We start from the raw sequence: 13,039 nt of genomic DNA, 5'->3' as shown, positions 1-13,039 counted from the left end.
TACATATCTAATAAATAAGGCTCATTTCTGGACATTGCTATCAGAGTGTATTGTTACGTTTTAATTGGTGATTTATTTAAGCTTCTTGCGATAACTTTCCCTAGTAATATGAACTCATTTTTATAAAGTTGATGTGCCTCATCTTCTATTACAATACGGTTTGCTTACTAAACAATTTTGTAAGCATTTTTCTGGTCATTTGGTCTCCTTAGGCGTTATAAAATTTCTGATATATTAAAACAACTACAACTGACAAATGAGTTGCACACCGAGTTACTGGACAGATGGCAGTAATTGCACCAGTCCTAAGACTAACAGCCCAGTGCCCAAGTAACTCAGACACAGTGCAAGTCTCGCCTATGACCTGCTTAATAGCAGTGTTTTCATGAATCAAAGTTTTAGGGTGAAGTTGACAAAAACAAGAATTTCATATTTTTTCATTTTATCATTGCAGAGTGTTAATAAGTTGATCAATTAGAATGACATAATATAGATTTTCCAGTTGAAGTGAAAATTTTAATTTTTTAAAAGCTCTGCTTCTGCAAAAGAATAAATAGAATAAAAAGAAAATTTCAAACTGTAAGATGAAGAATTTCAGAGAGCCTTAAATTTCTTCCTACTTACTATTATTAGTTTTGTGACCATATGACAGACACTGTGATCCGAGTCCTAAATCCATTACAGTACATTCAATAAATGTAGGCATAGAAAGTACTCTGTCATCTGTAGTCATTTCAAACTGCATTCAATATCTTGGTTCCCAAGTGCATTAGCTTTTATTAAAAGCATTCTACTGCAACATCTATTCTTCCTAATTGGTTTACAGATTGCCCCCACCATTCAAGCAAATCTTAATTGCATTTTCCCCACAAATCTGGTTTGATTTATGGTTCCTTTTTTGCTTTATGTTATTTATAATAAATCGGGGTAAAGTTCTTAAGACATGAAATAAAATTTACAGTGCTTCCTTTTCCACAAATATGGAACTTACTAAAAGATTCTTAGCAATATTTTGCTTGTTTCAAATGTTGTTTAGTCAAGTTACAACCATCTGTGTTGTTTCCAATAACATTATGCTTATTACCTTTCTAGAGTTAATTATATTCACTTGACTTTTTATGAGCAGATTTTTAGAATTATTTAGAACGAATTATGTGTAGCTTTTTAAGGATGTTATGTTGTTCTATGAGGCTTACGTGAGGTTATATGTGTACTAAAGATCAAAAATGGGATCTGTGGACAGTCTGCATAAAATTTGGTGATCCCACTGCTGCACTAAGAGATCAGATTGAAAACATTCTAATGGGTTTTACAAATTACAACTTTTGAGATGACAGAGTTTATTTAGAATTGACAAAATTTTTAAAAATTCAAAAATAAGTAAACAACAAAAGTAGCCAGACAGTATTAACAAATATTCAAGAAAAATATATCCTCATTATTGAAGAATTATACGTTAGTGTGGATTATTTTGTAAAATATTTTTATAAATAAAGATTGTACATATAATTGTAGTTATGAAATAATTTCCATAAGGAGTACATGAACATTTGTGGCAAGAAAGAAGTGTAAGTTATCTATACCAATTTATAAAATACCTTCCAGGTTTTCTTAGAGTAGCATATGTTCATTTCCTAAAAAGTTTAATAGTTAGAATTTGCAGTTCAGAATCAGAAAGATTGTATTGTATTCCACATAACACAGAAAAAGAGAAATTGATTTTAAGAGAAATAACAGAGAAAATGGGGAAAGATAATAATCTCAGATAGATTTTTAGGTCAGTTACATATTTGGAGACTTACAGCAAAAATAATGATTTGACTTCTAGAAAAATTTGAAAGGGGGTGATTAGCAGATGATAAGTAAGCAAAGCATCTGAATACTGGTAGGAGGCACCCCATGGGAACAGTTCAAAGGCCCCCAGTACTTGCGTTACTAATGGAGGCCAATTGGGGAACTTGAACGTCCCCTCCACCTAGCAGTAAACGGAGACTCGTCTCCCTTCTCATTGGAGTGGTGCCAGAGCGTGGCTAGTGGGGAGTAAGGAATGTCATCACTGTCCGGAGGAAATGAAGCCACCCATCGTGTTGTCACTGTAGACAATCTGGAGAGCAGTAAGGAGGCACTCCTGCCCCTCCCAGCCAGGATAATGGAGGTGGGCGACTGGAAGATACTGGAACCACCACCCGTAGCCCCAGTGTTAATGAAGTGTTCCCTTCTTTGGGGTCAGTAAAGGCCACATAAGGCACTGAGATTCCTACCCTAATTTGACAGTCATGAGATGGCACCCTTCACCACATCCCTGACAGAGGGATGTCAGAATGCAGAAGCCAAATCATAAGGTGGAAGACCCAGAGTCTCATAAAACACCAGATTTCCAGGTTTCAATATAAAATCAGTAAATCACACCAAGAATTAGGAAGATCTCAACATGAACGAATTAAAAAAAGAAAAACACAATAGATGGCAATACTGAGATGACAGAAATGTTAGATGTATTTAAAACAATTTTAATATAGCCTTTGCCAAAAATACTTCAATATGTTCAAAACAGTGAAAATATGGAGTCTCAGAAAATAAATAAAAGACATAAAGAAGAACCAGGTGGGAATTTTATAAATGAAAAGTACAATTACTAATATTAAATTTAAAAAGTGAACATTTGGACTCAGTAGCAGAATGGAGGGTGCAAATGGAAAAAATTCACATAGTTGAAGATGGAACTGTAGAAATTACATCAGAGAAAATAAACAAATATATATGAATAATCTCAGACACTAAACAAACTGGAACTAAAACAAAATGGCTACTATTGGTGCCATTGGAGTCCACAAGGAGAAGAGAAGAGATCATGCCTGGGAAAGTCAAAGAAATCATGACTGGAAAAGTACCAAATTTGGCAAGAGACATCAACCTACGGATTCAGAAAGCTGAGCCAAGTTCAAATAGGAAAAGCCTAAAGGAGTGCATGTCAAAGCACATCACAATTAAACATTCAGAAACTAAAGAAAAGAAAAAAAACTTGAAACCCTAAGAAAAACGTAATGCTTTATATATAACAGAAAATGGTGGATTTTTTTTTCATCAGAAGTTATGGGGGCTAGAGGAAATTGGAATAGTATTTTTCAAAGGCTTAAAGAAATGAACCATGAATCCCAGATCCTGTATCTAGCAAAAATACAGTTTCAGACATGAAAAGGAAATCAGAAATTCTCAGATGAATACAACTAAGAGAATTTGTCCTCACAAACCTACCCCCAAAAGAATGTCTATGGAAGTTTCTTAACAAAGAGAAAATTTTAAAGTAAGAACTTTGTGATACCACAAAGGAAGAATGAACACAATGAAATAATGATAAATACAAAGGACTTTATTTTTCCCGTTGCGTTTTCTAAATTATATTTGACAGTTGAAACTACTGAGATTTCTGATACAATTCTAGATGTACATAAGAAAATACTTCAGATGATTACAAATAGGTGAGGGTAATGAGGCATATAGAGAGATAAGGTTTATGCATTTTATTTGAGCTGGTAAAATAGCAACACTAGTAGATATTGTTCACTGTGTATATGAAAATGCAATACCTAGACAAATGACTAAAATGCTATATAGTGAGATATATTTGAAAACATAATAGATAAGGCAAAATGGAATTCTAAATATGTTCAAGTAACACACAGGGAAGCAGGGAAAAGAAACTAAAGGATGCAAAATAGAACAAACAAAACAAAAAAAAATGGCATGGCCTACTTAAACTTTAATACATTGATAATTACACTGAACGCAAATGGTTAAATATATTAATCAAAAGACTTAGATTGGTGGAGTGTATTAAAAACTATGACTCAATAATAAACTGTTTACAAAACAGCTCAGTTCAAATGTGATGATATAATCAAATTGAAAGTAAATGGAAATGGAAAATGATATATGAAATAAGTACAAATCAAAAGAAAGTTGAGAGGCTGGCATTGTAGCGTAGACAGAAGGGCCACCATGTGCAACACTGACACCCCATAGAAGCACCGATTCAAACCCTGACTTCTCCACTTTTTAATCCAGCTCCCTGCTTATGCACCTGGGAAAAGCAATGGAGGATGGCCCAAGACTCTGGGCCCCTGCAGCTATGTGGGAGACATGGATAGGGCTGCTTGCTTCAGCCTGGCCTGGTACTGGTGGTTGTGGCCACTTCTGGTATGAACCAGTGAATGGAAGAGTCTACCTCTGTAACTCTGCCTTAAAGTAAAATTAAAAAGTAAAGTAAAATAGCCAGCACTGTGGCTCAGTAGGCTAATCCTCCGCCTTGCGGCGCCGGCACACCAGGTTCTAGTCCCGGTCGGGGCACCGGATTCTGTCCCGGTTGTCCCTCTTCCAGGCCAGCTCTCTGCTGTGGCCCGGGAGTGCAGTGGAGGATGGCCCAAGTCCTTGGGCCCTGCACCCCATGGGAGACCAGGAGAAGTACCTGGCTCCTGCCTTCAGATCAGCGCGGTGCACCGGTCGTGGCGGCCATTGGGGAGTGAACCAACGGCAAAGGAAGACCTTTCTCTCTGTCTCTCTCTCTCTCACTGTCCACTCTGCCTGTCAAAAAAAAAAAAAAAAAAAAAAGTAAAATAAAAGAGAAAGTTGGAGGACCTCTTACTATGGTACAGTGGGTCAAGCTGCTGCCTGTGATGCCAACATCCCTTATGAGTACTGATATGAGTCCTGACTGCTCCACTTCCTATCCAACCCCCTGCTAATGTGCTAATGCACCTGGGAAAGCAGCATATGATGACCTAAGTACTTGAGCCTCTACCACCTTGTGCAAGACCCTGATGGAGTTCCAAGCTCCTCACTTCAGGCCTGATACAGCCCTGGCCTTTGTGGCCATTTGGGTAGTGAATCAGTGGATGGAAGATATTTCTCTCTCTCTCTTTCTCTTTTTCTCTCTCTCTCTGTCACTTTCCCTTTTCAAATAAATGTATCAGATAAAATAAACTCTATGGGAAAATTTATATCAGTTATCATGTATCAGATAACGTAAACTCTAGGGGAAAAATTTTTTACCAGAACCAGAGAAGAACATTGTATAATGTGAAAAAGGGGTCAATTATGGGGTGACACCGTGGCTCACTTGGTTAATCCTCCACCTGTGGTGCCGGCATCCTATATGGGTGCTGGGTTCTAGTCCTGGTGGCTCCTCTTCTGGTCCAGCTCTCTGCTGTGGCCCAGGGTGGGGAAAGTAGAGGATGGCCCAAGTGCTTGGGCCCCTGCACCCGCATGGGAGACCAGGAGGAGGCACCTGGCTTCTGGCTTTGGATCCATGAAGCACCAGCCATGGAGGCCATTTGGGGAGTGAACCAATGGAAGGAAGACCTTTCTCTCTCTCTCTCTCTCTCTCTCTCTCTCACTGTCTATAATTCTTCCTGTCAAATAAATAAAAAAAGGGGGGTCAATTACGGGAACTTCCATATTGAAAACAAGGGTTGCTCTATAAAAAAGGCATAAAAATAGGGGCCGGCACTGTGGTGCAATGGGTTAAAACCCTAGCCTGCAGCATTGACATCCCATATGGGTGCTGGTTCGAGTCCCGGGTGCTTCACTTCTAATCCAGCTCCCTGCTAGTGCTCCTGGGAAAGCAGTGAAAGATGGCCCAAGTCCTTAGGTACCTGCACCCACTGGAAGACCTGGAAGAAGCTCCTGGCTCCTGGCTTTGGATTGACTCAGCTCTGGCCATTGTGTCCATTTGGGGAGTGAACCAGTGGATGGAAGACCTCTCTCTCTGTCTATATCTCTCTCTGTAATTCTGTCTTTTAAATAAATAAAATAAACCAAGATACAGTGTGGCCAAATACATGAAGTGCAAACTCTGTTGGAACTGAAGGGGGAAATAAACAAACACACAATTACAAGCAGAAACTTCGACACCTCTCACTCAACAATTGTTGTAATAACTGTCAGAATATCTGCAAGGATGTAGAATAGCATAACAGCATCATCAAGGAACAGTATCAAATAAATTTATATAGAACACTCTACCCAACACCAGCGTAGTACATGTTTGTTTCAAGTGGCCATGGAGCACCTGCCAGTATATATTATGAACCTGACAATAAAACAAACTCAAAATTTTTTAAAAATCATACAGATACTTCTAAATAATCCATAGATCTTAAGGGAAATTTCAAATACATTGTACTGAGTGAATATGAAGTGCTACCTTTCAAACGTACAGAACATAGCTGAGAGAGAAATTTATTGTACTAAATACAGACATTAGAAAGAAGGGTAAGTCTCAAATCAATAATCTAAGCTCCCATAAAGTGAACAGAAAAAGGAGAGCAAAAATCAAGCAGAAGAAAGAAAATAAAAATGATGAGAACATAAGTGGATGAAATTAAATACAGAGAAATAATAGAGACAAAGAATGGGCCTCTGTAGAAATAAATAAAATTGGCTACCTTCTAGGAAGACTGGCAGAGGGAAAAAAGCTGACACAAATTACCAAACATCAGAATGCATGAGTGAATATCATCACAGACCCTGCAGACATCAAAAAGGAAATTATAAATAATTTTATACTCATAAATTTTACAGTGTAGAGGACAAGGGCCACGACTGGAGTTGTGGCACAGCAGTTTAAGCCGCTGCCTGTGACAACGGCATCGCATATGATAGAGCCAGTTCTAGTCCCAGATGCTCTGCTTCCAATCCAGCTCCTGCCAATGTGCCGGGGAAACAGCCTGGATGGAGCTCCTGACTCCATGCTTCCGCCTGCCCAAGCTCAGGCCATTGTGGCCTTTTGGGAAGAGAACCAGTGGATGGAGGGTATCCCTCTCACGCTTACTGACTTTCAAATAAATATTAAATCTTTTTTAATATATAAAAATAATAGAGGCTAAGGCCAATTCCTCTAAAAATACAAGCACCATAAGTCACCCAACAGGAAACAGATCATTTGAACAGCTCTATAGCTGTTAAGGGAAACTAAATTTTTAATTAGAAAACTCCAAAACTCTATGTCAATAAATGATTAAAGAAAAAAATTACATGAGTATTTAATTGATACAGAAAACACATTTGACAATTTGAGCACGTATTCATAGTTAAAAACTCTGAGAAAAAATAGTGATAGATGTAAACTTCCTCAACTTGAGAAAGGTTGTGTACAAAACAGTCATAGCTTTATTCTTAACGGTCAAAAACAGAAGACCTTCAGATGACTTTTAGTGGTAAATGGTTAAATCAGCTGTGCTTCTGGCCTCAGAATCAACCCTTAAGGCATTCGATCTGGCTAGAAAGCCCATGAGAGCATTTCAGGCATGGAAAGCCAAGACACTGTGACAAAAAAATGACCTAAATGAAAAATATCTGTGAGTGAGATCCCAGTGGAAAGAACGGGCCATCAAAGAAGGAGGTACCTTTCTCTGAAGGGAGGAGAGAACTCCCACTTTGACTATGACCTTGTCTAAATAAGGTCGGAGTTGGCAAACTCAAGAGGCTTCCATAGCCTTGGCAGCTCATGACAAGAGCCTCGGGTGATTACTGATGCCATAAACAAGAGTGTCAATTGTTAAGTCAACAACAGGAGTCACTGTGCACTTACTCCCCATGTAGGATCTCCATCTTTAATGTGTTGTACTATAAGAATTAATGGTAAAACTAGTCTTCAAGCAGTACTTTATACTTTTTGTGTCTGTGTGGGTGCAAACTTTTGAAATCTTTACTCAGTATAGAGTTGATTTTCTGTATATAATTAAAAATGAATCGTGATGAAGAATGGGATGGGAGAAGGAGTAGGAGATGGAATGGTTTGCGGGTGGGAGAGTGGTTATGGGGGAAAGAACGGCTATAATCCAAAAGTTGTACTTTGGAAATTTATATTTATTAAATAAAAGTTTTCTATTAAAAATAAGTAAATAAATAAATCGACCATGCTACTTGCATACTCTCCATCATTAAAAAGCAGTAACTATTGATAAACACAGCAAGTTATCTGAATCTCCAGAGGTTCATGCTGAATGAAAAAAAAAAAAAAGACAATCCTAAAGGATTACACTGTTTTATGATTGTTGAAGTAACCATATTAGAGAAATTGACACCAGCTCATTGTTGCTGGTGGGCACAGGGCAGAAGTATGAGAAGGTGAGGGGTCTCTGTGGGGGGAGCACTGCTCTGTAGTTTGTCAATGTCAGTAACCTTTTGTGACGCATCCCCGTGGCTTCCCAAGGTATTGACATTGGGGAAACTGAATAAACAGTACGTAGTGTGTGTTATTTCTTACAACTGCGTGTGGATCTGCCATTATCACAATAAAAAGTTATATAAGCAAATAAATGAGGCTTCTGCCGAGCAGTAATCAGTAGTCCACAGTAACATAGACACGTGTGTGTGCACCCATTATATACATATTGTGCTGTAACTTTCTATAAATTTGTGTTTGTGCCTTCATACTGAATATATATGGCCAAGTCTTCTTGCTTTAGATTGTAGTCTATCATTTTTTGATAGTATTAAAATGCTGCCATTCTGGTAGATGGCAATCTTTTGTCTTTTAAATAACTTCTTGGCAAAATTAAAATCAGCAAATCCTTTATCAGTGTGATTCAGAACTTCCCACTCCATGAGTCTGCAAAGTCCAAGAGTCGTAGCTCCCCAGTTTCCGTAAGAGGGTGCAGTTGAAACTGTTCTCCCTTGTGTAAGCCTTCAGCTGTGATCTGCACCAAAGTCATCAAATACAGGTGCTGATTTCACAGTGAATGAATTTGGCTGAACATGGTGGCTAATAATTCTAATACCACAACAAATTTCAAAGCTTCAATAACAAAGAGAGCTTCCTTCCCACTGGTGACAGCCAGCATCACCAGGTTACTTCTGTAATCATATACTGGGAATCTTGTGCTCGGTAGTAAATTATAAATGCTAATGAAGGCCTTTGTGTTACCTCACTCTGCAACTCCACTTCAGCATTTAATCTTCTTAATAAAACTCTTAATATCCTTCTCAATTCCAAGTATCTTTTTATATCTTATGAATACATACCTTTATGCATTAAATATATTTCTCATATCTAATGCATTTATTATATATCTTATTTTTAGGTAAATAAATTTAAAATATTTGCTACAAGTAAAAATTTTTACAAAAATATTAAAAGCTGATATATGCAAGATCTTAAAATATTGTTAAATTATTTCCTATCTTGTCCATATTAGGTATTATCAAAATAATGATTTCATTAAACTGGTACATAAAATGTCTACTTTTTTATACAAATAGGGAAAAAAATCATGCTTAGACTATATGTAAAGAAAAATACAGTTGGCTATAATTTTCTAAAGTCTTCATTTGTCATTTTGAATCTTGAAACCTATTGAATTAGTACAGATACAAATAAGACAGATTGAAAAGATATAAGTGTGAAAAAAATTTTAGGAACTATTACTCTAATGAAAATTTCATTTTGAGAGTCAAAGATTCTCATCTATGCTAATGTTTCTTTCTCATGATTTGTGTTACCAAATGTAACTTAACACACACAAACATAGTAAGCTACTTTTTTTCTTTCCTTAATTTTTATCAGTTTTTATAGTTTCATTGTTAATATTCATGAGAACATAGTCCACCATTTGTGCATATATATACAAGGTCTGAAAAGAAATATTGTAAGTGTACTACTTTGGCATTCCACAAAGTATACTGTGCCTGAGATTACAGTTTACAGTTACTGGAAATGTTTAAAGTTTTAACACACTGAATCTAGATACCCCAATAAAATTCTTTCCTTAAACATCAAGTCAGGACCACCTTCCTTCTAAGAAGGTAGTAGTTGGGGCTGGCGCTGTGGCGCACTGGATTAAACCTTGGCCTGAAGTGCCAGCATCCCATATGGGTGCCGGTTCGAGACCCAGCTGCTCCACTTCCGATCCAGTTCTCTGCTGTGGCCTGGGAAAGCAGTAGAGGATGGCCCAAGTCCTTGGGCCCCTGCACCCACGTGGGAGACCTGGAAGAAGCTCCTGGCTCCTGGCTTTGGATCAGCACAGCTCTGGCCATTGTGGCCAACTGCGGAGTGAACCATTGGATGGAAGACCTCTCTCTTTCTCTCTCTGCCTCTCCTCTCTCTGTGTAACTCTTTCAAATAAAATAAATAAATCTTTTTTTTTAAAAAAAAAAAAGAAGGTAGTAGTTCTAGGAATGCTTTCTAAAGTAGCTTGAAATAAACTGGAAACTTAATAGTGACCATAAAATAATTTTCTTCCCTCAATTTTTATATTTACAAGAGATAGCTGTTTTATCTTACCAGCAATCTTATCTTCCAACATTTTTATTCAAAGTGAACTATTTTAAAAAGACCCCCCAAAACAAAACTTCTCCCTCCCACAACTATGCTTTAAAACTTGATTCCTGTTTTTTTATTCCTTTAAGGTGAGAGGCCCTCCAACTGCCGGGGCATTTAAAGAAAGACCAACCAAGCCTACAGCATTTCGAAAATTTTATGAGCGAGGAGACTTCCCAATTGCCCTTGAGCATGATTCGAAAGGAAACAAAATAGCCTGGAAGGTAAGTGAGGGCACAGCTGTGACAGCCAGCTGTGCCTGCTGGAGTGACATCTCCCACTGCCAAGCAAGCTTGGCTGCTAAGTAAATAAACTGGAGTCATGTCTTAGCAAAAGGAGGCTGGTGGGTAAGCTCTTAGAGAAAGCCCCCTGTGTCAGCCGTCCACCTTGACTAACAATTAAATTATAGCCTGCAAAGAGGGAAATGACAGAGTGCTTCCCTTGGAGAATTGTCTGCTGCCCAATTCATCTCTATTTTTATGAGAACCTAGCAGCCCAGCCTGTTTCAGGCAGTCCATCAAATGATGCAACTGGCAGCTGGATAAGGAGAGCAACAGCCATTTATCTCCCCCAAATTTCACCTTCCTGCAGGACACTTCCAAATGGAAGCTTTAATTACCTAAATGGATAGGTCAAGATTGTGTGCTCCCTGGAAATGCAGAGTAGAATACAAAGAAGGCAGAGCCTTCCTCCCCAGTCCCCTCTCTCCCAGCCTGTGTCAGCCCGCGCCGGGGCTGTCATACGTGCCCTGTTAGAGGCTGACCTCCACTGCCGAAGCCATTACAGCACCGACATTCTTCTGACAAAAGGTTAATTGGCTTCAAAATAAATGTATTGCCTAATGACTCCATTCTAATGTGGCCGTGTTTCTTTCTAAAAGGCCCACTGATGTTATTTGTAAAAACTTGCCAATCTCTTAAGTGGAGGAGGCTTTTACATTTAATTTGAAAAATGAATGCTGATCTCTAACTGGCTTCTACTATTTAATTATTTTTGTTATCAGCCACTTTGCTTTAGGTGATATTTATCGGCTAGAAGTGCTTCTCTGCCTGTAGAGCAAAGCGGGTCGCTTGCATATGAGAGTCACATCAGGTTGAGGAAAACAAAAGGTTTTGGCCAAATAGCAGTTAAATCAAGCATTGACACCTTTGACTAAAAAGTCCAGTAGCCTTATCTGAAGGTGGATGGAGGCACTGTTTATTATTAGGAACAAATACATTTATGTTAAAAAGTAAAATAATCAGATTGAAGAATTTGTCCAAGTAAATAGCTTAGAAGTATGCATTGAAATGAACTTCTCTGCAAAAACTGAAAAAATTGTTGGCATTAAATCTAGTATGTCTTGAAAATATTGTCACATTATTATCAAATATTTCTAAATCTTGAGCAATCATCTGTTATTCATTTATTGAATTTAGGATTATTCTAAGTTATAAGAGAAACCTTGTGGTATCCTTATCATTAAACCTTCAGTTTTCTAAGAGGAGGGATGGAGTGTTGAGTAACATTATCTTGCATTTAATCATCCATATCTGAATGTGAATTTGTTAAAGGAACACATACTTACAATGAAAAAAAAAAGAGAACATAGCAATTATAACTATTTTAGATACTTTGGTCTTAATGTAAGGCGTAGTTTAAAGTTTTGCTGTGATTTGGACCTTCGTTTCTATTTGATGACTTACATTGATTTTCCATTTGCTTATCTATGTACTGATGCATGATGAATTACATAGATTTCCCCTTTTCTTGTTTTCTTATCTATGTACTGATTCATTCAGGATAACACATTGGGAGTTCTCAATGACGTGATTCCTGTTGTGTAAAAGAATATTTAATTCTTTGTAAAAAGTGAATGAGTGTATTTTGGCTTTGTAAGTAATTATAGCCTACATATAAATTGTATTAGTAAAAATAATTTATACAATTTATTTTTACCTGTTCAAATAATTTGAGGAATAATTTTTAGAAGTGTCAGAACACTAGAAAAAAATTATCTTGAAAGTAAATTATTAATAAGAATATGGGATAAAACATTTTGCCTTACCTTTGATAATCCAACAGTTGGTAGGGATATAAAGGAATGTAAACTGCTTTTCTTTTCAGGGTTGTATTAATTTTTAAGCTACTATTTATTATAGTACTGATTCAGCAAGTAGAAAAGTCATAATAAGGAGGAATCAATTTACTTGCTGTCATTGATAGTATAATGGCATAACTTTAGAGACATATCTTATTTATTTCAGAACCTGTAGACTTCTACTGTTTAGGGCTTTGCTGCTATTTTCAATTCTACTACTGTAACTAAACATAAGGCATTGATATTATTAAACATAGGCTTTTGAACATTCTCTCAGTCTATTCATGTTTATTCCTTGGTACATTTACTATGGGGACAGTCTGGTGCTGTGTAGGGATAGAGGACTTTATAAGTATGACATTCCTGAAGAAGGGGCCTGGAATATTAAAGGAACTACTTTCCTTCCCCCCCCCCGCAAAGGAAAAAACAAAAAACAAAAAACAAAAAAATGAAAACCCTGCACTGTACCCCTCTGTACACTGGGGCAGAATGCCAGTAGTGCCATAGCTCTTCTTTCTGAAGGCTCTCGAGCAGCAGTGCTTCGCCAGGAGAGCACGGGTCTCCTTCAGCACTCTGGGATTCCCTTAGGACCCCAGGAGGTCTGTGAGTGCCTGAAACGAGTATGCTGGTGATAAGAAGGT

At 37.6% G+C, this 13,039-nt stretch overlaps 1 protein-coding gene across 5 annotated transcripts in view; it reads left to right on the top strand.

The window, feature by feature from the left end:
- The window catches only part of PACRG (parkin coregulated), a 577,440-nt gene that overhangs the window by 111,280 nt on the left and 453,121 nt on the right, over positions 1–13,039 (top strand). For 4 of the 5 annotated variants that reach the window (XM_017345476.4, XM_002714988.6, XM_089332492.1 and 1 more), the window contains exon 2: positions 10,408–10,542. The exons of the other annotated variant lie outside the window; for it this stretch is intronic. In XM_017345476.4, the coding sequence (XP_017200965.1) occupies positions 10,408–10,542 (135 nt within the window). The remainder of the gene's footprint in view (positions 1–10,407; positions 10,543–13,039) is intronic. 5 annotated transcript variants of the gene reach the window in all.

The sequence above is a fragment of the Oryctolagus cuniculus genome, chromosome 5, assembly GCF_051225735.1.
Source record: "Oryctolagus cuniculus isolate XC-2025 breed Fujian yellow rabbit chromosome 5, ASM5122573v1, whole genome shotgun sequence".
NCBI lineage: Eukaryota > Metazoa > Chordata > Mammalia > Lagomorpha > Leporidae > Oryctolagus > Oryctolagus cuniculus.
The sequence above is the reverse complement of the archived record's forward strand: the minus strand, read 5'-3'. Positions and strand labels throughout refer to the sequence as shown.